Source organism: Chanodichthys erythropterus, chromosome 5, assembly GCF_024489055.1.
Source record: "Chanodichthys erythropterus isolate Z2021 chromosome 5, ASM2448905v1, whole genome shotgun sequence".
Classification (NCBI taxonomy): domain Eukaryota; kingdom Metazoa; phylum Chordata; class Actinopteri; order Cypriniformes; family Xenocyprididae; genus Chanodichthys; species Chanodichthys erythropterus.
Genome location: NC_090225.1, coordinates 19,232,584 through 19,255,952, shown reverse-complemented (window position 1 = coordinate 19,255,952; position 23,369 = coordinate 19,232,584). Strand labels below are relative to the sequence as shown.

The 23,369-nt window shown below is 36.9% G+C and overlaps 2 protein-coding genes across 2 annotated transcripts in view; one reads left to right on the top strand and one right to left on the bottom strand.

The window, feature by feature from the left end:
• zcchc24 (zinc finger, CCHC domain containing 24) overlaps positions 1 to 15,787 on the top strand; it is a 38,676-nt gene extending 22,889 nt beyond the window's left edge. Inside the window, exons 3-4 of the mRNA XM_067386445.1 lie at positions 12,959 to 13,123; positions 15,056 to 15,787. Of these exons, the coding sequence (XP_067242546.1) occupies positions 12,959 to 13,123; positions 15,056 to 15,169 (279 nt within the window). The 3' untranslated portion in view covers positions 15,170 to 15,787. The remainder of the gene's footprint in view (positions 1 to 12,958; positions 13,124 to 15,055) is intronic.
• A 154-nt stretch (positions 15,788 to 15,941) lies between these two features.
• On the bottom strand, positions 15,942 to 23,063 carry ppifa (peptidylprolyl isomerase Fa). Its single transcript, XM_067386446.1, has 6 exons — positions 22,842 to 23,063; positions 22,540 to 22,570; positions 22,271 to 22,359; positions 22,028 to 22,124; positions 21,119 to 21,194; positions 15,942 to 21,023 (listed from the first exon to the last, which is right to left on the bottom strand). The coding sequence occupies exons 1-6, from the start codon at positions 22,980 to 22,982 to the stop codon at positions 20,888 to 20,890; spliced, it is 570 nt and encodes a 189-aa protein (XP_067242547.1). The 5' UTR covers positions 22,983 to 23,063; the 3' UTR covers positions 15,942 to 20,887.
• Between the last annotated feature and the right edge of the window lie 306 nt (positions 23,064 to 23,369).

Sequence of the window (23,369 nt, the reverse complement as noted above, 5' to 3'; positions counted from 1 at the left end):
TCCAGCACCAGTGGAGGCTGCGATATTGAGCTGTTTTTGCTATAAAATTCTTTGTTTTGAGTTTTTGGAGAAGTTTATACTATCATTACTTTTTGTTCATGATTGGAAAGCAATTTGGAAATGTTGCACAAGTACAGCCTTTGCTAAGGATGTTGCCCCATGCCATGAAGTCTTTTCAGAAACCCTGGATAAACCATTAACCTACTCAGACGGGTGTCTCACGTTCAGAGGCTGACCTCTGGATTTCTGGTAAAACACCTACAGTACTTAATGAGTCATTGTAGCAAAACAGCTATGATGGCCATTGCAGCTTATTTGTAATTAGTATTTAAACCGTATACATGTTAATTATATAGTTCAGACTATAAATTCTCAATGAACTGAGCTGCATGTAATACGCCATTAATTAGAATTAATACGCCAATTTGCTATGGTGCTTGATAGTGTTGTAGTACTCGGTATTCGTGCCACATTCGTACTTGGTCTTGTCTTAGATTAAGAGGACTCAGGATTTTATCTCTTTTATCTTTTATCTCAATCATTTAAATAAATGATTCTGTGATTCACTCATTAATGAAATTAATTTCCTCCAACTACTGGCAGATTTAGTTTCATATTTAAAAGTATCATTTTATGTTTCCATCATATTTCTATATTTAAAATTTTAAAACATTGATCAAAACAATATTTATGCTGTATACCAACAACTTCTGTGCCACCTATGCAGTGCAAAGATGAATTTTGTTAATAGTGATTTCAGTTGATTTGTAACAGCTCTATATATTGTCTAAGACATTTCCCAGGCAGTAAATGTGAATCTTTCAGATGAATTTGAGGAGTGCTGGTCTGGTCTTTGTCTTGACTCGGTCTCAACCCCTCAAAGTCTTGGTGTCACCTTGGTCTGGGTTGATACAGTTTTGAATTTAGTTGAATACAATTTAACAGCCGACAGTTTAAGTTATGGATTATATTATGTGGGTATTTTTTAAATTCAATTTAATATTGGTGTCTTTGTTCTTATATATATATATATATATATATATATATATATATATATATATATATATATATATATATATATATATATATATATATATATATATATATATCATTTAACTTACCTTTCTTCTTACCTTTTTTGATCAGTTTCATGTTTAGAAAGAGATTGAACACTAGTCTCTTAAAAAGTTTTTTTTGTTTTTTTAAATCACCAGTGCAAAATATTTGAATGCAGTGATTGTGTATGGCTAGCTTTTATATTTAGCACTGTAGAAGATAAGAATGCTTATCTCAGCAGTCATTGCTTGGAAGGAGCAGCTGCTAGGGGACAAATTCAGGGCCCAAGCAATGCATGTCTTTGTGCAACTAGAAACTCCTATACATCTATATATAATTTTTGTACATAAGCATATATAATATTTGTGTCAGACCAGATCTATACATCTTTCACTGACCGAATGCCAGTGGTACTTAACTTACTGGAGTTTATAAATATATCTGTATAAATAAATAGGTGTATGTTCTGTAGCTCGATTTAGCATAAAGAGACTCTCACACTTAGCTTAGTGTTTACATGCCAAGTATGAGGGTTGCCTACCTCTGCATCCTCTGTTTCTTTCACACTAGTCAGTATATGTGGGTTTGGTCTAGCTATATTAGTCTGGAATCTATGAAATGCCAACTCCCACTGCCAGCAATCTCAACATGTTCAAGCAAGTTAGCAGACTCTTCTTTATACCCCTAATGCAGGGGTGTCAAGCTCATTTTAGGTCATGGGCCAGATTGACTAAGTGTCAGTTTATTTTTTTAATTTATTTGTTAAACCTTGCTGAACTCATGTAGGTGCTTGCACAATACATACTCACACATCCAAGATTAATTAATCAGTGGTAAAACAGAATGTGGAACCACATGTTCTCTTTGCTAGATATCTTTAGCTCTAATAATTCACCTGGAATTGAATGTTAATAGAACTGAAGGCCTGAAAAGAAATAATTGACTAGCATTGGTGGACAAAGTACTTGAGTAAAAGTACAGAGATACCCTAATAAAATATTACACCAGTAAAAGTACTTATTTTCATTTGAGTAATTATTGTACTTGAGTAAAAGTATAAAAGTACTTGATTTTGAATCTACTTAAGTATTAAAAGTAGACCACAAAAACCAAATTTTTTAAATTTATTCTAGCCAGTACTAATCAGACTAGTCAGTAGTCAGCACTAAGAAGAAAGATGTTTATTATGCTATGTATTGATCCGCAAATAAGCAAACTTTTTAATTTATTACCAAAACTTATTATACACTATCAAAACATTAAACTTGAATATACTAAAATATCAATTTAAGTTTTATATAATATAAACTGCTGCACCGGGGAAGATGCATGGACATTAGTTTGCCTTATTGTGGTGACACACAAACGCAGACATGTCCACATTCAATGAGCTTAAACGCCCCCCCTTTTACAGCAGATTTACTTCACAAATAACTGACAGTCATGACCTAAATATGATTTTATTTACAATAATCAATACTAAATTTCGCCATTAGTTTCTTACTTTTTACACCATGAGTTGCACGCACAACTGACGATATTCCGGTTCTTGGGTTATTTTGACCGGATCATAGAATCAGTGAGTTGTTGATTCAAGAACAGCTGCAGTCGGATCTTTCAGATTTATAAATGAATCGTTCAGTGTGATTTGTGAACCAGTTCAGCAGGTTCAATGGAAAGAATCAGCTTGCTAGTTTGAAATAATGAGGAACAGAACAGTTTTTATGGAATGTAGTGGAGTAAAAAGTACAATATTATACTTTGGAATGTAGTGAAGTAAAAGTAAAATTTTCCCAAAATGAAAATACACTGATAAAATACAGATGCTTGAAAATGTACAGTAAAAATACCTTGTTACTGTCCAACACTGATGACTAATAATGATTTATAAGTCTGTCTAATAATTATTTAGTAGGGGTTTGGACACAGTTGAGAAAATCTGGTGAGTATCTCACACAAACTATTGTGTTGCTCTGTCACTTACAGATCCAATTTCAGGTGAAAAGTATGTAATGTAGAGTGAGTAACACATAGTTTAAAAAAGGGTCAGTTCCTGTAATACAAATTAACACGTTCATCCATCCTGCTGTAAAAAGTAAAATATTATGAATCTGTCATACAAATATAACAAATGTTTTCAGCATAATTTAATTTTTTAAATTAGATTACACTTCTCCGCGGGCTGTATATTCGGACCGCGGGCCATATGTTTGACACCTCTGCCCGAAAGGATTCTGCAAACCCATATATTTCAGAACAAGTGTTAGATTGCTATTCACTTTGGCCAAATGTCTGTTGTTTAGTGTAATCTATAACATATGTTTCTGTTCTAGAAAATTGAGGTCAAGGGACACTGAGCGCTACGATTCCATCACTGAACGTTTGGCAGAGGAATTGTCGTGTTTGTGTGAACAGTGTGAATTGTGTATGACTCATTTACATTAAACTGAACAATAGGAATCTTAATCAAAAGATTTGCAGCTAATTATCAGAGTAAACAGAGCAGTGTAGAGAGTGTCCCCTCAGGGATGGCCAAGTTTGATTTATGTGCGTTTGGGCACCTATCGGCGAATCAATCTCTTCTGTATCCTGGCCAAACTAAACACAGATTAGCAGAAAGTTGAGTTTTCTTCCCCTCTTCTTCAACGTGGGGTAATTGAGCACGTTGTATCTGGTGGGACTGGTGTTCCTGCGCTGTGCGGAGCGATGTCCCCTGGGAGCTGGGCGAGAGGCTCCAGCATCGGGGCCTCCATTGTTTATACTGATGGATTCCAGATGCTGGCAGAGGGAGCAGCCAAACTCCAGGGGCCTACGCCAAAAACCAGGAAGCAGTCCAGCGCTATCTGGAATACTTGGAAAACATTGCTTAGCTTTGTAATAACCTAGAAAAGAGTGAAAGGGCCAAAATCTGCACTGAATTTTCAAGCTGATTATTAGTGACCACTGGACATGTGTTGGTTTCACAATTCAAAATAGTTGCTTCAAGGAGTATGTAAGGTCCAGGAGTATTTGCCTCAGAGAATAGCGTTAGCATCTAGTTGTTTTGCTAAACGTGTTTGAATTTCAGTATTTCTGTAGGTCTGATGTTGTTTTGGTGACATGATAATGCTTCACAGGTCCGATTTGTCTTTTCTTCCTTATTTTAACATACAAACAAGTGAAATGCTTATGAGAAAAATGTAGGGTGGACTTTGTTCTGTGCATCAACTGGATGAAGACAGATTTAAATGCGAGCTTGGAGTTGATTGTAAGAAAGGGTCGGGTTTAAGTGGACTGTCTGCTGTTTCGCTGGAAGATTGATTATGACATTTTAATTAAAAATTCTGAGGTAAAAACATAAACAGATGAATCATTCACTGTAATATCAATAACATGCATTTAGAAAAGATGTGGAGAATAGGTGGATTTTCATTTCATGGCAACTTCAACGTTACTGCTTTAGGTATCATGAACAAAAAATGCTACACTTTTTCTGGATTAATGTTATTTATAAAAATACACATTAAAAATTAATTTTAAACAAGATTAATAAATGAGGTTAAAATATTGTTCGATGTTAGTTCATGACATCTAATGCATCATCTATTTTTAACAAATTGAACCTTATTGTAAAGTTTTACCAGTGACATAATTATTATGCAGAGGTGTTAATGACTAGTTCTTGGTGATTAGCAGCTTCCTTCCCTTTCACGTTATAAACACAGATCCAGTATCAGCTACTTTAGACTCTCCAACACTAATCATCAATAAAAAATGTCAAGGCTGACCCCAGGTCAGCAACTAAAGCTATAAAGTGTCAACATCAACTTTTCTTGCTTTCTAATTCCTCCCCAAATTCAATGACTCTACGTGATTGGATTGTTTTTCCTAACACTGAGGCATTGTGAGCTGACAGATTTATCATTTAACGGCACACCTGTTCCCTCTTGTCAGTCTCTGCGATGCTGTACTTGCCTTTCGGGCGTAAAAAGAGACAGCTGCAACCACAAGAAAAGGACTCGGCAAGACCCAAGAAAACACTAGCTTCATTTAGCCGCCCTAGTGTGGATTAATAAATAACACCAGCGTGCACCTGACTGGAATGCTGCTCAAGTCCGGCCGTTCGCAGAGCACTCCGGAAATCGCGCACAGACGCAGCTGATGAGCTTGACACTATCATTCTTGTGTGTGGGTCTCTGGGAAAGGCCATCTGCAGGCTCTGTCTTGGCCTTGGCTGAATCTCCTCATCCAGGCCAGACAGAGCTCCACTTGATCCGTTCTCACATTGTGATGCTAATGGCTTAGAGCTCTGTAACACGCGTTGGTACATTCATGGCTGTTTACATGTACTATGCGCTGGGATGATGCCTATTTATATGCATAAGCATTTAAGTCACACTTAAAATGGCTGAATAACATTGATAAACAAAATCAAATAAAATTATATTAAAATGATGCTGGGCCAAAAGCTAACTTTACTTTAGCAAAAAAAAAAAAAAAAATTAACCATCTGGTGTTGTGGTGATTTTTAGTGAATGCATGAAGTCAAGTTTACACAGGTGTCCTCACAGAATAACCACAGGTACAATAGGAACTATAGACATGGTCCACTAATGTTTGACAACCACAAAGTTTCAAAATACTTGTCTTAATTTTATATAATATAAATTTGAATGAATATTATATTATATTTATGTTTCTAAACTCTAATTCTAAATGCATTTTTTGTAATAACTAATGCAAAGACATTTATGCAGTTTTAAGTGTCTTAAGTGTCTTTTTATTTATTTATTTTTATATATGTTACTTTACATGTGCTTGTGTGTGTGTATATATATATAGGAAAATATTCTGTTCAACAGTTAGTGTTTAGTAGTTCCTGTTTACATAAATCAGGAAGATTTTGGGTGATATTTGCAAGAAAGAAGCAGAATTGTGATGTTTGTGGAAGGCCAGCTATCCAAGACTTTGCGGGTTTCATGATTAGCCAAAAACATTATCCACAGCCTTTGTGTACCGCATTTGTGAAGACTAAAAAAAAAAAAGTGTTTGGATTTTTGTAGTCTCCTGTTGATTCTTTGCCCCAAGAGCTGACATGCATTTCCTTGCAAAACCAAACTTCAGCAGCCTGGGCCAAACAAGTGGTTTTTTTCAATTCCCTCCAAGAATTCTCTTAAACTGCATAGTCATCCTTCCAAAAATTCCTCCATTTTGCACACAGAAAAATAACATATAAACCAGTTAAAATGTGGTAAGAAGTTTGATTAAATTTGTGGCCACTGTAGATCCTCATTTCTTTCTTGAATATATGGCAAGACTTCTTTTCAGAGACCCCCCTAAAGGCACTATTTTTGCATTTTGCCAATGGTTTTATATAGAAAAATCTTTTGAGAATGTTTGTTTATAATTTGTATTACTTTTGAATTTTTAAAAGACAAATGAATTACATTTAATTTAACATTATAGAGATATGTAAATATTCTGTTGGAAGGTTATTTGTTTGATTTATTCTTTTAGAAATTTTAACTATATTTTTGTTTGTTTATTGATTGTTTGCACTGTAGCAGGCATTATATTGTAGAATTATTTTTGTAAGAGCAAGCAGACCCAGCTGACAAAATATACTAAGAACGTTTTGCTAACGTTCCTATTAAGTTATGAAATTGTTATTTCTGAATGTTCTCTGAACGTTCAAAGCATCAAGTTTTTAAAAATGTTTTAAAGACATTTTTTCTTGGATTGTTAAGGGAACATTCCATTTTGCAAACATTATGGGACTTTTGAATTTCTCTGAACATTCTGAAACAAGCAGTAAAGTTTAAAATATGTTAGATGAACGTCCAACCAAGGCCCCGTTTACACTAGTGCGTTTTCGTTTTAAAACACATAAGTTTTGCTACAGTTACGCCTGTCGTTTACACTACGCCGGTGTTTTCGAACCTCGAAAACTGAGACTTTCGAAAACGCTGCAGACCCCATTTTAGTTTGAAAACACCAGAGTTGCATTTTAGTATAAATGGACCAAAATGGAGACTTTTGAAAACAATGGCATGGCTGCCAACGTTCGCTCTGCGTATCCTTGATGACCGTGTAAAGAGTAACATGGAGACTGAACTGCAGGAAGGAATCTTTGCTGTTTTTGTTGTAATTTTTAGCAGCCACTGTGCAGTTAAACCCAGCATTTTTTTAATACTGCAGCTGCCTACATGCGCAAGAGGCAACTGTTTACACTTGCACGTGCATGCCCAGTGTGCATGAACAGTCATGTGACATGCGTTTTTGAGAGATCGTTTCTGAAATGCTATGGAAACGCCAGTGTAGACGAGGATCTTTTTGATTCTAAAATGCCGTTTTAAAACAAAAACACACTAGTGTAAATGGGGCCTAACAGTTTAAAGTAAAAACGTTCCAAACGTTTTTGTGCTAATATTTTGAGAACATTATTAAAGACCAGATTACTTTGAACGAATGATCTATTAATGTTACTGGAAGAATGTTTGTTCTTAACTTTGAGAGAACCTTGCCGCAAAGTTCTGGGAACATTCCCTGTTAAATGGGGAGGAACAGGATTGTGTCTATTTACTTGCTTTAAAACTGCATTTAAATGCATTTGATTGATTTGCAAATGTACTGTTCTTATTTTGAACTCACCCTGAACAGATCCTCCATAAAATTTCCCGCTCCTTTAAGTCTTATCTCTCTCTAAACACTGAATCCCTATCTCTCACTTTTCTCCTCTGGCACCCTTTTGTTAATCTATACAGACTTAATTGAAAACAGAGGGCTGATCTGAAAGGGACTTTTAGAGTTTTCTCATGTTATACCAGTGTGGAACTCATCTGCTTCTGATTTCCTTCCCCCTTCAGTCCTGTAGGGCCTGATTGGAGGAACGTCTCCAGCTGTGAGCGATGACTGCCGTGCTGTGGTATTTGTCCTGTTGCGGGGAGGTTGGCTCTGCTGCTAGGACAGCCAGGGCCGCCCCCCTCTTTCAGTCTCCATAGGGAACACAGCTGGAGGGATGGTGAGAGGAGACGCTCAATCTGATCTCCCTCCTCCCTGAGCGTTTACAGTCACCGGATACTTCGATCTCTTCAATGTCCCAAGCATTTACCAAGCTCAGAAATGTTCTGCTTAGTCCTCCGAGGGTGACCCCGCAGTTATTTAAGGTTGCTAGGATTAACAATGTAAGGGTTTTTGGGAACAGATTCACTTTACTCTGTGTTGGCAGGCAGTAAATATTTTGTGTTGCGTGTTTATGGCGAGTGAGTGTTTTTGTCCACTTTTGCTCTAAAAGATAACTCCCTTGAACAGCTGGATAGTGAGGGCTTTTCCTTCAATAACCCTTTAAAGCTAATGCATATTGCCTCTGAAGTAAACATTGACTTTTGGCAGGATGGAAGAAACATATCAAACATCAGCTATTCATTCAGTGTTGCACTTATCGATACCCTTTCCTGTGTTTAAGCTCTGTTTTCATTGGACAAATAGCCAGATTGATTTACTCAAACCTGCTGTGTCCATTAAGCTCGGGTTGGGTTAAAATGGTCAAATTACTTCTAGAGCAATGAACTGGGTAGAACTGTGTAAACACAAATCTGCAACACACAGGCTTCGGTCAGGATTTGTTTAGACTGTAGTGTTACTGTCAACGCCATTAGTTTGTCATTTCCTTGGTGGTGGCTGCAAGTAGAGCGTACTCTCCATTGCCTTATTTCCTCTGAGATTGTTGCATTTGGAAAATAATGAGTGTTTTGTTTTGCGCAATTGCTTATTTTGTGAGAGGAATATTCTCAGAGCTAAAACAATAGGATAATAAATTTTGGCTTCTTGGGTTTGTGGATTTCAGATCCGGTGGTTAGCACAAGACTAATGTGTTTCAAATGAGCAACAAATAGTTTATTTTCTCTGATTTATTTAAAGAAAGAAAAAAATCCAGCTTTTCTCTTTCAATCATATTTAACAATGCATAATTTATTTGTTTGTTAGTTCTTTTTTTATTCCCTTTCCATGAGCTCCAGAATGTCTTAATGTCAAATTTGCCAGGTTTCCTTCACAATGACAGTGTACCTCTATTGGTCTAAAATCTATTAAAAACACAACCAAAATAGGTCAGGCTGCTGTAAACAGAATATCATGTGTGTCCTCTGGCACTTGTCCAGGACCTCTGCAGTGCTGGATATATAGAGCCTTTTTCACAGAGTTGTGAATTCTTCAAGATTGCTGATCAAATCTCTCTCGTAGAGATGCTGTAACTTGCAAATGCCTGTCCAGTTGGGATTCAAGGCGAACCATCCAGCTGTTTGCTTTGTGGTATAATTTTTTTGTGTAAGGTGACCCAGTTTTATATTCCAGCCCGATATATACACTCTACTAGGGCTGCACGGTATTGGAAAAAACTGACATTGCGATATTTTTTTTCTGCGATATATTATGATATGAAAAATATTCCCCAGATGACTTGAATAGCTCTATTTGGAAATAATGAATCTTTCTAGGATCATTGGTGTGATTTTGTAGGTGAGTGAATACATTTAGAAAATAATGAACAAATTACAAGCATAGATAAATATAATAGAACAAAGATATGTAAGCAATAAATTAAGAGAGGCCTTGCTGTATCATGAATAAGTCACGGCTGAAGGACGATGTTAGGCACGACACGAGGTGGAGTGCCTGCAACCCCTTCAGCCGTGACTTATTCACGATACAGCAGTAGCCTCGAATACCTTATATTGCTTTTATAAAACGGTTACCACACAATACAAATATTAAAGCCAAAAATATATATATCAATGCAACTTTCATGAAGTAAAATCACTAAAAGCCTTCCTTCTGGCGGAAAAAATAGTCCCTGACTGTGAACAGCAACAGAAGTTACATTATTACGCCATTAGATGGCGGCAAATACTGTCTTTATGTGTCAGTCAGTAGCGAAGACTTTTACATTGAAAAGACTGAATTGTTGTGAACACGAAACAAGACGCAACTGATAAATGCTTTGACTAGTGCTGTCAGTCACGGGAAAACCCCTTAACTGTTAAAAGGACAAGATAATACATCGGACATACAGTTTACATTGCTAAGAGTGGTTGCTAAGGGTGATACACAGAACCGTTGTGTGAAGCGGTCATAGCCGTGTTTTATCGTGAATAAAACACAGCTATTGACCAATCAGAATCAAGGACAGGAACTAACCATTTTATAAAAATGAAATAAATTGTGCTTTATATATTTTAGGTAAGTCTAACAGTATTCAGGTACAGAAATTGAATAATCAAATATGAAATAACACTGCATAGTCTCACTGTATAAATTAAACATAATCTGTGTTAAAACTATAACTTTAATTTTCTCTTTGTCTTTTGTTGTTTGATTAACATTCATTACACAGAAAGCAGCTGGGGCTTCTGTCACTTTCCTGTAAGACTGAATGCGTGGCACGGATCCAAAATACTGTTACACATCTGGATTTCTTGCTCAATTGTTTCGTTCACTAAGCTATAATCAGTTGCATTTACAAGGCTAGGCAATCTTTTATGTGCATTTTGAAAATATTTTTTGCATGTATGTGTCCGTTCAGGCACAAATAGATGTGGAAGAGAACGTCATTCGGTGTTCATGTGCGCGCAGCCACATGTTCAGAATTGAGTTCTCTTTTGCGTCTTGGCGCACTCAAATGGTTTAAAATCTCTTGAATGTTTAAACTGACAGGACCTAATACTCAAATGATAAACTTTCGTTGTATGATTGTCAAACTTTGCAATTATTCAGAGAATCAACGTGTGTTTTGAACTGTGGTGTCTGGTCCTTACGGATTAACGATCCCTATTCTAGACATCGCGCATCGTACGATGTGACTGTTGCTAGCGGCAACTGACTGACTGACTGATTTCAATGCTAAAACGATATATCAACTCAATATTTGTTAAAATGTATATTTTTCTAATAATAAATAATATTATTTGCATGTAAAGAGATATGATATTAATCTTTAATTCCAGTGTTCTCAAAAAACAGGTCATCTGGCGCACACCTGAGTTTTAGACCATGGGGCAACCCTTGACACCAAAATCATACTCCATGCTGAGTTAATTACTGAATGTCTGATGGAAAGCAGTGGTTCTGACACCAGATATCACTGATTGTTTTGCCTGTTCTCTGATTTAGGACCTCACCCATATACCAGACCACCAGCATTACGATAGCATAGGGATTGGCACCATCATAGGGGTGGCCTTGCGTCAGACTTTCTGTGAAGCTTAAAAGTATCGGCAAAACAACAGCTACAACCGTCATGTTTTCCAGCTGTTTTCGACAGTTCTGTTGACAGTGGTTGACTCATGGTGTTTAAGGTTGGGGAGGAGAGCCTTTTGCATGCAGTGTGTCAGTTGGCCAGTTGGCTCTGGGTAGATGGGAGCAGATGCTAATGAATGATATCACCTCTTTTTTACACATATGGGATCTGGACCTTCATTTCCAAATCCTCTCACCAGTAAAGCAGCTTTAGGTCTGCCTATCCTCTTCACAGTGTGGAATAAACACTCCGGTAGCCATTAATTTGTTATGCAAGATTACAGATGGTTGGATGCATGCATTCACATCCTAAATCCTGTTTAGTGTCACAGCAATTTAGCAAAAAATCTCAGGCACTTGTATGTGCTCAAAAATGCACTATATCATAGCCACTTTTCTGTTCTCTTTTGAGAGAGTTGAGTCAAAAAGGAAGCAGTGAGTATGTAACAATGACCAGAAAGTATATTCGAGACCACACCGCAATTATCTGTTGAGGTTTGAATTCACTTACATAATTAAAATCATTAGAATTCCCCATATACTGAGTTCTCAAATTTGTGTAGTGGTTTGGAGTCTGAACTCTCCAGCAGAAGTCTGCCATACCACACATAGCATGTCGTTCAGTTTAGGGAAATGTAAAAAACTGGTGTAATATTTCAAGTCAGCAGCTCTTTGTAAGGATCAACATTTTGTTTCGATGCTTTTTTCTGTGTTTTTGCTGAACAGCATAGGATCAGTTGTGACAGGGTTTGACAGAATTGAGTTTAAGCATTTTAAGTGTGTTTGGTTTGGACAAACTTTGACCAAAATGATGTTTGTGATGCTCAAGGGAAAAACTTAGCCTTTTTCTTTTGCTGTTGTAGAGGCCTAGATATTGATGTCAGCATTGACTCACTTGTTGAAACTACTCCCATAATAAAGTCCGTATGAGACTCTTATACCTCCTGTGTAAGAATGAAAAACATCCCCTCCTATAGATTTTAGTAATTTCTCTTGCTTACTATAATTATTACAGGAGTTCTTGTTTTATTATTTAAGAAATACAGCACGCAAGACAATGGAAAGATGGACTGAGGGTAGGGAACGCAGTGGAAGTGAACACGCAGTTCTGCACAATATTTTGTTGTTTATTTTGTGCTATTCCATTTATTGGTAATGTTTGCTGTACAATTTAGAATGTTTTTTAGTTTGTTATAATCTCAACATTAATATCCAATTTCTCATACTGCACGTTATAAGGTTGTGATGCCCAAATTCGCTCTTATTTTAAAAGAAGTCATTTATCAATTATTGGCCATAACATGAAAATAATTTTTGGCTTATCAGTATCAACTACAAGAATTTACTCAAAATATCAGAGTTGCTTATTTCCACAGAACAAAAATGCACGGTGATCACCAGCTACCATTTCAAATGTTTTAAGAAGAACATAAGATTGTTCTCCTCAGATCATGCGCAGTGCTTTACTTATTTGCATACATTTTGGTCACACAAATTTATGCAAATTTTCCACAACAGAAGCTCCAAATTGTTCACAAGCTACACTAAAGTCGAAAAAGGTTCAGATGAATGTAGGTCTTCTGAGCTGAACTCTTGTTAATCAAACTCTCTCTCTGACATGCCCTCTCAGGCAAGACCCAAAGGCGAAGGACTGACTCCATACCAGGGCAAGAAGAGGTGCTTTGGTGAATACAAGTGCCCTAAGTGCAAGAGGAAGTGGATGAGTGGGAACTCCTGGGCCAACATGGGACAGGAATGCATCAAATGCCATATCAATGTTTATCCTCATAAACAGGTACAGTATTCATCTTTTAACAGCTCATATAAATGTGACACTATATTACTAAAGTGCTACATGCAAGTTTTTCTAATTTGTCAGTCAACTCTGAGCACAATCTTCCAAGAAGTTCTTATGACTGGGGCCCAGCAGGTACCCTTGAAACCTGAGACACAAACCCAAGGCGTCTGTCTAATCCAAATACCCCTTGAACTCAAGAAGGGGTCCTTTTTCAGGAAGTCAAACTTATCTACACTGTAAAAAGTGGTACAATTGTTACCTTAAGGAGCTGTATTTAGATTGATTTGTTGGTGTTAAAAATTGTTTTTGATCTGAATAAAGTCAATTAATTGAGATATTTCCCCACAAAGCATATTTTAGGTAATTATTTTCCAGCGTACATAATAAGGCGAGAATAGAATGCGTCATTCTTAAATCACATCTGCAGTCTTGCTGGTTAACCTTGCTTTTAAAGAGTCACTGCACAGTTCTAGGCAAGTAAGCATGCAAATGGATATGTTTTAACAGCTCTTGGGAGGGAAGCATTGATTGCAATTACCTTCCCTACAAGTAGTTTTATATCCAAATGCATTAGCAGCCGTTGTGCAGAATGAACCAGCTGTTGAGAAGGCCAGCTCTTCCACAGGACAGAGTATTATGGTTAATTCCCTTCTGACAAGCAAATTCTTTAGCTTTTCAATCTCACCCACTTAACATGTTTCCTGCAGTAAGCGTGTGAGAAGTGCAGCTCACTGCAATATATATCAAAAAGCCTTTAAGGGTTTGCAGCTGGTCCTTTTCCCCTGTAACCCAAGCAAACATATGAAAAAATCAGTTTTTATTGTTTTCTCACAATGGAAATCATTCTTCCAAATCGTGCAGTATGGAAATCGCTCAATACTCCAGATCGTACGCTGTAAAGTATTTAATATCTCCAGTCGTTCCCGATGGATGATTAAGTGAAAGTATCTTAGTAGTGCCAATGCCACACTGCTGTGTAAAAAAGTCAGACCTGCGCCAGAATGTACTCGAGAAGCAGGCGTCCGGAGATCCCTGCTTTTATCATTCTCATATTTAATGACATGCACAGGGAACATGGCTGACATCTTTACAGTATGAGAGCAGACATGGAACAGAGGTATTATATAAAGTCCTCCCCAGCTTCCTGCGCTTTTTCGGTTTTGGCAGGAATTCGTTCTGCTTATTAGGAGCATCAGACCACTGTTGCCAAATTATTAATTCAGAGAGGTATTAGACATTTCCTCTTATTATCATTCACAAAAGCCTTTGGCCCACGAGCAAACACTCCCTCGGGTCGCAGCGCTATCTCCTCCCAATGGCCCGTTGTAACCCGGTTTTCCGTAATTCACGAAGCGCAACTGAGACGTACAGGAAAGAATAACACAATTGTAAAACGATCTTCCAAAAGCAATGGGTGGGAAAACAAATAATTGCAGAAGTATTATTTGTGATCAACAGCCAAAAAGATTTGGCTCGCGCACATTCTCAGTGTCTTTTGCATCGCGTCCAAGACAAAGATTCACTATAGAGTCTTCCCTCCCTGGTTGTCATCCTGAGCGATAGAATCCTGTAGGCATCTAAAATTACTTGGAATCTTCTTGTATAATAAACTGCGCAAAATAATTGAGGGGAAAAAAATGTAATGAAGTATTTATAACAAAACATGTACCGCTGGCAACCATTACAAACACAACAAGGACGAATTGGCTCTTGATAGTGGTCCTAAACAAATTTCTGACACACCCCTGCGGTTGGTCCATTGTGGTTTGAGACTTGGACCTTCAAGTTCCTGATACTTCGTCTCCAAAACCATATCTCCAAAGAGTCTAGCCAAATGCTAAAAGAAATCTCCAGTTTCAACCTGACTGATGTCGTGGACAGAAATACACGTGCGTTCAAAGTGTGATTCACATGTTCTGCTCCTCTCAGCGTCCTTTAGAGAAACCCGATGGCCTGGACGTTTCCGACCAGAGTAAGGAGCACCCGCAGCATCTGTGCGAGAAGTGCAAAGTCCTGGGCTACTACTGCCGCCGTGTGCAATAAGGAGGATCCTGAGGTCGTCTCCCCCCTTTCCCATCACTTCGCCTACCAAGTGCTCCAAGAAAAAGTGAAAAGTGCCAAAATATTCATGTAAATATCTCTAACGCTAGTAACGGCTTTGTGTATCAGCAGCATGCGACGCATTTATTGTGTATACTGGACAATTGAATATGTTTGGAACAGTATTTCTATCCGTACGGGATGCAGTGGATTACCTCACCATTGCGTCCCCTGATTGTGTGTTTACAGACTCTCCCTTCATTTTCCCTACCAAGTGAACTATGAGGATGTGCCAAGCACTAAAGTTGTTGCGTTAGTCAAACAAGGGCCCAGTGTGCCTTTGCAGAGTTTCTGGGTCAATAGCACATCATGTTAACTGTGAATTAACAGAGGGATAATGGATTCTCCATCCCTAGCTTTTGTGTCACATATTTATTTATGTTTGTATATCGTATCGTAGTGCAATTGAATTAACTAAACTGGGATAATTTCATCTGTGTTTATATCTGGACAGGTATCGTCTAACCCCACATCTTGCCATTAGAAACTACTGTAGAATAGAACTTTTTAATGCATTGGTTTAGCGCGTCAGGTAGTTTAAGTCTTTCACATACATGTATGAATTGCCAAATGCGAGATATTTTTGTCAGGTTGGCTAAAAGCAGCCCTGGAGGCAACCAGAACATTTGAATCGAGTTGTTGGCAACTATGCAAAACCATTGCAGCTTATGCAGAGTCATCAGTTCTTTTACATTGTCGCATGAAGTCGATTGAATTGTGTGGATGATCGAAAAAAGAAAAAAAAACACGACTTGCTGATCATCACTGTCCTTTGAAATGTGATCACGTACGTCGTCAATTGTTGCCAGAGAACTGCTTCAAACGTCTTATAAAGTGTTTTGGTACAGGGGTCAAAATGTGAGCTTTTCAGTCCATGTGCAAGCATTCAAAAACATAATGCCTGTTCTTCACTGAGATATTTGCCTCAGGATAAAGAGTGTGTTTGAATGACACATCTCCGATGAAATAGAGTGTATGTGTCTTAAATGAACACTGCTCATTCATTTTTAAATTCAAAATGATTCATTATTTCACTCTTAAAAATATAGGTTCCATAATGGGGTTTGCATAGCAGTGCCACAGAAGAACCATTTTGGGGAACCTTTCAGTGAACAGTTCTAAAAAGAACCTTTTTCTTTCAGCATGAAGAACATTTGAATAATCTAAAAAAGAAACTTTTGTGCAGTAAGAAGGGTCTATGGATGTTAAAGGTTCTTCATTGAACCATTGTTGCAAAAAGAACCTTTATTTTTTAAGAATGTTGAATTTGACCCTTGCACTAAAATGTTTCAATCAAGAAATTTTCCGTTGTTTACACAATCATTCTGATCATATTTCAGAATGAAATCCTTAATTTTAAATGTCTTTTTTTTTTGTGTAACCCCATATGTGTGTTTATACATTAGCTGCAAACATAACTGATGAATTACACCCTGTTCAAACTGTGATTTTTGGGAAGCATTTTCTATCTGAGAGGACATATATATTAGTTGTAAAGGGAAAAGAAGGACAAAGTAAGTAATGCTGGAGAGTTTTTTTGAGATGTAATGAGACAACAATTTGGGTACATTTGATTGGTCAGAAGACGTTTTGGACAGAGACGTATTACTGAGAGGATTATGATTGGAGCATGTTAATATTTGTATGGAAGTAAGTTTGTACAGGATCTCATCTATGTGCCGTTACCTCTTGTTATGGCTCACACAAAGTACTAATCGATCATATTTGAGTGTGACCCAGAATTATTGAACAATAAATGTAGCTTTACGTGTTCCAGTGGGAAGTCGTAGATGGATATTGTGAGAACTGACATTGCGTTGTTAATCCTAGATGTACATATGAAGTTAAACGCATTTATATGGTAAATACAATGTGTATAATTGTTTACTTATCTTTGGAGTCCACATATTTTGTTGAATATTAGTTGTTTCATTTATTGGAATAAACTCAGATCGATATAAATCTTCTCTGAAGGGAACATCTAGTGCCTTAACACAGTTTGGTTTTGGAAAAATCAGGATTTTTGCTAGGGGATGTCATGTATGATGCTGAGGTATAAAAGAGCCGATTAGATGTCTGAAAATGTAAACCAGCTAATTCTACTTCGGGAAAGAAAAATGGACTTGATTTTCTGATGGGAAATTCAAGGAGTGAAAACTGCCAAGCAGTCAGTCATTAGATCACTGTTAAATTAAAAAACAAGGCTGTTTCTGTAAGTCGCTACTTTCTTCTTTGGACGTCATCATTGTTTCTGAGACCCTTTATTTCTTGGTAACTGTGTTTTTGCCGGTGTTGCCAATGGCTTCACTGTGCGTACATTCTTACACGCCAAGGTTTACTTCAGGCTTCATTTAGGCTGGAATGATATATATACTCTGCTTTTTGATAAACACCGTAATGAATGAAAATAACCAGTTAAATAAACGATTACTGTGGATTTATCATAATCATTGCTGATCACCCGTAGCTGGTAGTCTACACATAATGATTTCCTTGCAGTTTTGGGATCAATTCAACTTATTGTCAGTTCTGTATGCCCGAACTGAATGCACCACTAGATCAAGGCCTCATTAAATTTGCTTCACTATAGCAAAATTGCATTGCACTATATGCATGACTAAAAAGATAATAGCCCAGAGTTTTGCGGATTTGTGTAAATGAGCTTCCCCTGTTGGTTTCTGTTATACTGAACGAAAGACGGAGCTTGTGGTATTGACAGTGTCCATGCATTTAAAACTATACAAAGTGCTTTTTTGCGCATGTGTTTTTGTCTTGAAATACATATACTTGACTTTTATAGCTCACTTTCAGTATAAACGTGTTATTTTCTATTAAAGGTATGTGTATTTTGGAAACAATATAGATAATGAAGATTTTGGAGCAATTTGATATCCAGACAAGATTTTTTTTCCCTTACAAAGATACTAGTATGTGTTTTATGTATATATTCGATTGCCATCATCAAGTTAGCTATTTCAAAATGTTATGATGCAATATTAAAACTTTGTATGTGAAAAAGGGCAAAATACTGAGATGCAAAAGATCTGGGAGGTTTTTTTTTTCTTTTGATGTTTTACAATAATCTTTGGTTATATCCTACAGAAATATTTATGGAAGGATTTTGTTCTTTTTTTAACAATTCAATTTTTTTTGTATAAAATATGCAACAGAAGCTACTCTATGAAGAAAATATTGATGACTACATAGAATATTATTCAAAGGTTGGTACATAATTATTATGCCCTTACAAGCCATTTTATTTGTGTTTTGTTATTCTAGATGTTATTGGTATATAGTAACCTTACCTGTTACGAGCATAAGTGTGCTTCAACTTTGTTTCGAATTGTTGTGTGTCTGCTATATATAGCATGAATGTTTTGATTTGCATTTATAGGAAACCTATAACACTCGCTTTAACATCACCGCATCTGTTTTTAACATAACAGAGACTGACTCACACACTGTAAGTCGTAGGGCCTTTTTACTGAGGTGTTTTATAGATGCAAAACAGTGGCAAAAAGACGTGACTAACTGAGTCAGTGACCATAACACTGAATTGCACGTACAAACCTTTTACATGGTCAAAATGTGTTAGTGAATCAGGTCCATACTGTATGAAACTGTGAGCTCTAGTTAGCCGTCTCCAGTTACTGCCAAGTCCAGGAATGATGTTGAAATGTTTTCTTCACATGAAAAGAAAAAAAAAAAAAAAAAAAAAATCGAAGGCTATTTTTTAAACAAGTGTGTGGGACTGAAGTTTGCATGTGCATGTTTTTTAAACGATTCAAGAATTATAATTTGTGCAATGTATTCTTATTTAATATTAATGTTATACGTGATTAATTCTTTTGTAGAATACACCTCTCTTGTTAGTCATTAATAAATGCCTCTGTTCACTCCTAGGATTTCCAGTACCATTAATAGATTTACTGAATGTACTGATTTAACACTCATGTTTGTAATGTCTGTAAAATATTTGTCATCATATTGGAGTGGACCGAGCAACAGAAAGCGTTGATTATGGAATGTACTAGAATGTGAGACGAGATGAAATCTGTAGCTCAGCGTCCATGAAACGGCATTCCGATATGTGCCTTATTTGTTAGTTAGGAAAACTGAAGACTGTGCTTTTAGAAGTTTATTCAATTAAAACATTGACTACATGAATCATGACTCCGTTTCGTTTCTTGCACACACTGATATATGTCTGTTCAGTTCGGGCCAAATAGAAATACAGCCTGTTTTTGGGTTTTAACCTATTCTTTGGCCCATTTCTGGGTGTCGGGAAATTGCGTCCATTTTAAATCAGTCACGCTGAAGGCAGTATGGACTGATTAATTATTTAGATACGGTCCTCGGGAACGATGTTTGCGTAATTGAAAACCAAAGTCTGAAGCCGTGGGGAACAGCTGTCATTCTGACATCACATTCGTTTTTCGAAGAGCATTTCTTTAAGTTTAGCGTTGTTCGCCTGGTCTTTACAACAGCGCAGGTTTGAAGACACAGATGTGTATTTTTTCACTCGCCCTAATTACTTGTGATGATTGTAAACACATGAGCGCTGTATGTGAAGGTTAGGACTTGGCGCTGGCTTTACACTTGAAGCCAACTTTAAGTAATTGGTCTACACATTCCAAATCCCTTAAACTTCACTAGAGGGTGGAGGCCCAAATTATATCAAGTTTGTTGCAACAATGCAGACTAAAACAGAACGGGAATGAGAATGTCTCTATAGCAACAGTGCAATCGGAGAAGTCAAACAAATCAGTTGTGAGTTCAGACCCCATATGGTTTCATTTAGGAGAGAGCACTGTTCTCCACAAAGGTTCATAATTTACTTTCATAAGGCATTACTATGATAAGCTACACCTACACACCGTCTAAAACAGACCGCTCATTTTCATTTCAGGGTATGTGGATGTCAGCTTGCTGCAGTTGTAATGGAACACATCTGACAAACTTGTATTCCCAAGTGTCTCCACAAATATTGTATTAACGAGTTTAGAAGACTCTTGCTGAAAGGTTAACGTTGGAGGTGGAGATGTTTCATAGCCAAACAGGATGTCATATCCTGCTTTAGGGGGACAGGAAATCTTGTCGCTGGATGGAGTCTAAAAAAAGGTTTGGGATCATTCTTGGGAAGATTTAAAAAGCATGCCACGCAACTAGATATACTGCTGCAGTTGTAGCCGGCCCTCATCTGGAAAACAGCCTTGAGTCATTAAAACAAAAAAAATGGGCACAGGATGCAAATATCCTAGAAGAAATTCCATATGTCAAAACCAGTTTCATGTGCATTTATTTACTTAAAATACCTCTTGGGGTTTCTCTGGCGTAGCTTTTAGAAGATAAACAATCTCCATATAGCCTTTATAAAATGGCTTTAACAGTATAAATTTCCTCATGGCCCATGGTATTTACCCATAAGCGAGATTTCTTGTGTAGGGGTAAGTAATAACCATACTTACTGAGTCGTTTGCTTACTTAGCAAGCATAAAACACCTTAATGAATCCATAGACTGACAAACTAAAATGGCAATAGGTAGGTAGGTAACAGAAATGTAGAAAAAAAAATTATATAATTAATTTCAAAACACATGTATAAGCAGTTTCAATTGTGAAAAAGTTTGATCATATCAAAATGAACACATTTTTCCTGGGTTACTTGAGTTCTCCACAGTCTGTAATGACAATCTTCTTTACTGTTCCTCCATCATGTAAGCCATAGGACTCCATAAGAGAGACTGTATCCATACCTTCTTTGACCTGCCCGAACACAACATGCTTGCCATCAAGCCTAAAAAAAAAACAAAGAATGTCAGGAACATCACTCTCATAAAAAGGAAAACACTTGGGATGGATAATAATTAAATCATCTCTCCACCAGCATACCATTCTGTTTTTGCAGTGCAGATGAAAAACTGGGATCCATTTGTGTTGGGCCCAGAGTTTGCCATAGACAGAACACCTACAAGAGAGAGAGAGAGAGAATCAGACCACCTACTGCATGCTTTATATAAGCAAATTTGTCACTTTGAATAATTTAATGATATAGAGATTCAAGGAAAATCTAACAATCTACAGTTCCACAATAAAAAAACAAGGAGAGTTTGAAAAGCAGCAGGGGGTACTGGATGAAAGACAACATCTGTGTTGGGTAAGTTACGGCTCTCTACTACAATTACATCCAGCCATGTATTACACAACCCAACACTATTTGCCCATATTAATCTATCAAGATGCTGTGCCGGTGTAGGATCCCCCTGGCACCAAAAATGCACTAGGATATGCTGGCTTTGACTTGCTTAGAAAGTAGGTCATTTGTTTGAAGATTACAAAATCTGTTTCTGCAACTGAGGGATCCTTACCACCACCTCGTGGCTTTAAACAGATGTGCACATGTAGGTTTTTGCACACTTTGACAGACTTGTAATGATAAAATTTTGCTGAATCAGAGTAACTAGATGCCATGTCTAGCAGAATGGATGAAGGATTTCCATTGACTTGTACTGTAATCCATTCACAAAGTTTCCATTGCATTATGAAATATTTTGGGACCAGCTACCAATGTGACTATAGATAGTGACTCAGATCTGTTACTGCTAACACATTTAACATTTGATTAGTTCACAAGTTCTTAAGCACACCCCCCACTGATAAAATCAGCACAGAAATGCAAAACAAATAATGGAATAAATAATTGAAAATAATCAGATGCATGGATATGATCACGTGTGTAATCAAAAGCAGTAATATCAGCTTTAACCCTCTATTTTTGTGACAGTACAGTAGTGACATCACCTGGTCCAGTGTGTTTCAGCTTGAAATTCTCATCGTTAAATTTCTTTCCATAAATAGACTTTCCACCGGTGCCATTATGATTGGTGAAATCTCCACCCTGTCAGCAAAACATCAATAATTAGATGGCCTTAGGACCAAAACATATAACTCTTAACTCAGAAACATAAAGAGATACGATGACATTTTAAGCTTGATAAATAACAGACATGGCAATGCTAAATGAGCAGTAGCACTAATAGTTACCTGACACATGAACTCAGGGATGATTCTGTGGAAATCTGAGCCCTTATATCCAAAGCCATATTCTCCTGTACAGAGGGCCCGGAAGTTTGCTGAAAGACAAGAACCATGAGAAGTATTGTAGATTATAAATCGTATATTTTTATATCGTACATTCTATGTTTTTTAAGTACATTTTCATTTATATTATTTTTTGATGGACCCTATACATTCTATACGAATACCTTAAAATTATTATTATTATTATTTTTATGAAACCCATGTTTGCTTACCAGCCGTTTTTGGTACAGCGTCAGCATAAAGCTGCAAAAAAATATGAAAACCAGCCTTCAGAATATTATTACAACAACATTGTTACAATTATTATAATTTCTATTATTTATAATATTCGTCATAATTAAACAACTGCTGAAAACATTTTCGCATTATTCGCGTCATTTTCCCTCACTCTTTTCATTGCACCATGCACTTTTATATTAATTTCGACTTTTCAGTCTCTGTTTCATGCATTTCTGTTACATGACAAATAACTAGAGCATTATGTACTATTCAGCTTTGCTAAATCATGACTTGCCTCAATAATAATTCTTCCAATGGGCTCGTCGTCAGCTGCAATGTCCATAAACACAAGAGGGTTTTTCATCGGCCCTGAAACCAATCGTTTTCCAGCGATTGCGACAGAACAATATTTCAAACGATTTTTCAGTTGTAACATTCTTGCTGTAGTGTTGTAAACCCATCAACAAATACATGAAATGCGTTCAAGGTTTAGCCACAGTCATGTGACGGTGACATGTTCTTCTATGGTCAAGGCAAGGGGAGCTATAAAACGGTCAAGTTAAACTGAACAGCGACACCATGTGGTCTGACGAGTCGACATAAGTATATTATTTTGATGCGATTAGCCTACTTTTTAAGCCCTTCGAGGCCATCAGTATTCAGATGTAAACTGTTGTCCACATTATACATGTTATTATGTTACTTCTCCGCGCTAGTCATTATGGACTAATCACAAACATTCGGACTGATAGTGAAGAAGAATTCGTTCACAGCCAGGAGAGAAAAGGGATTAGAAAATTATGAATGTGTATAAATTAACGAC

What these genes read in the sequence shown, in the direction of transcription:
- ppifa (XM_067386446.1), bottom strand. Translation starts at nt 22,982, where the DNA reads ATGTTACAACTGAAAAATCGTTTGAAATATTGTTCTGTCGCAATCGCT. An exon ending in TTGGAAGAATTATTATTGAG is followed by an intron (nt 22,571 to 22,841) that starts GCAAGTCATGAT and finishes ATTTTTTTGCAG; the next exon opens with CTTTATGCTGACGCTGTACC. An exon ending in CGCTGTACCAAAAACGGCTG is followed by an intron (nt 22,360 to 22,539) that starts GTAAGCAAACAT and finishes CTTGTCTTTCAG; the next exon opens with CAAACTTCCGGGCCCTCTGT.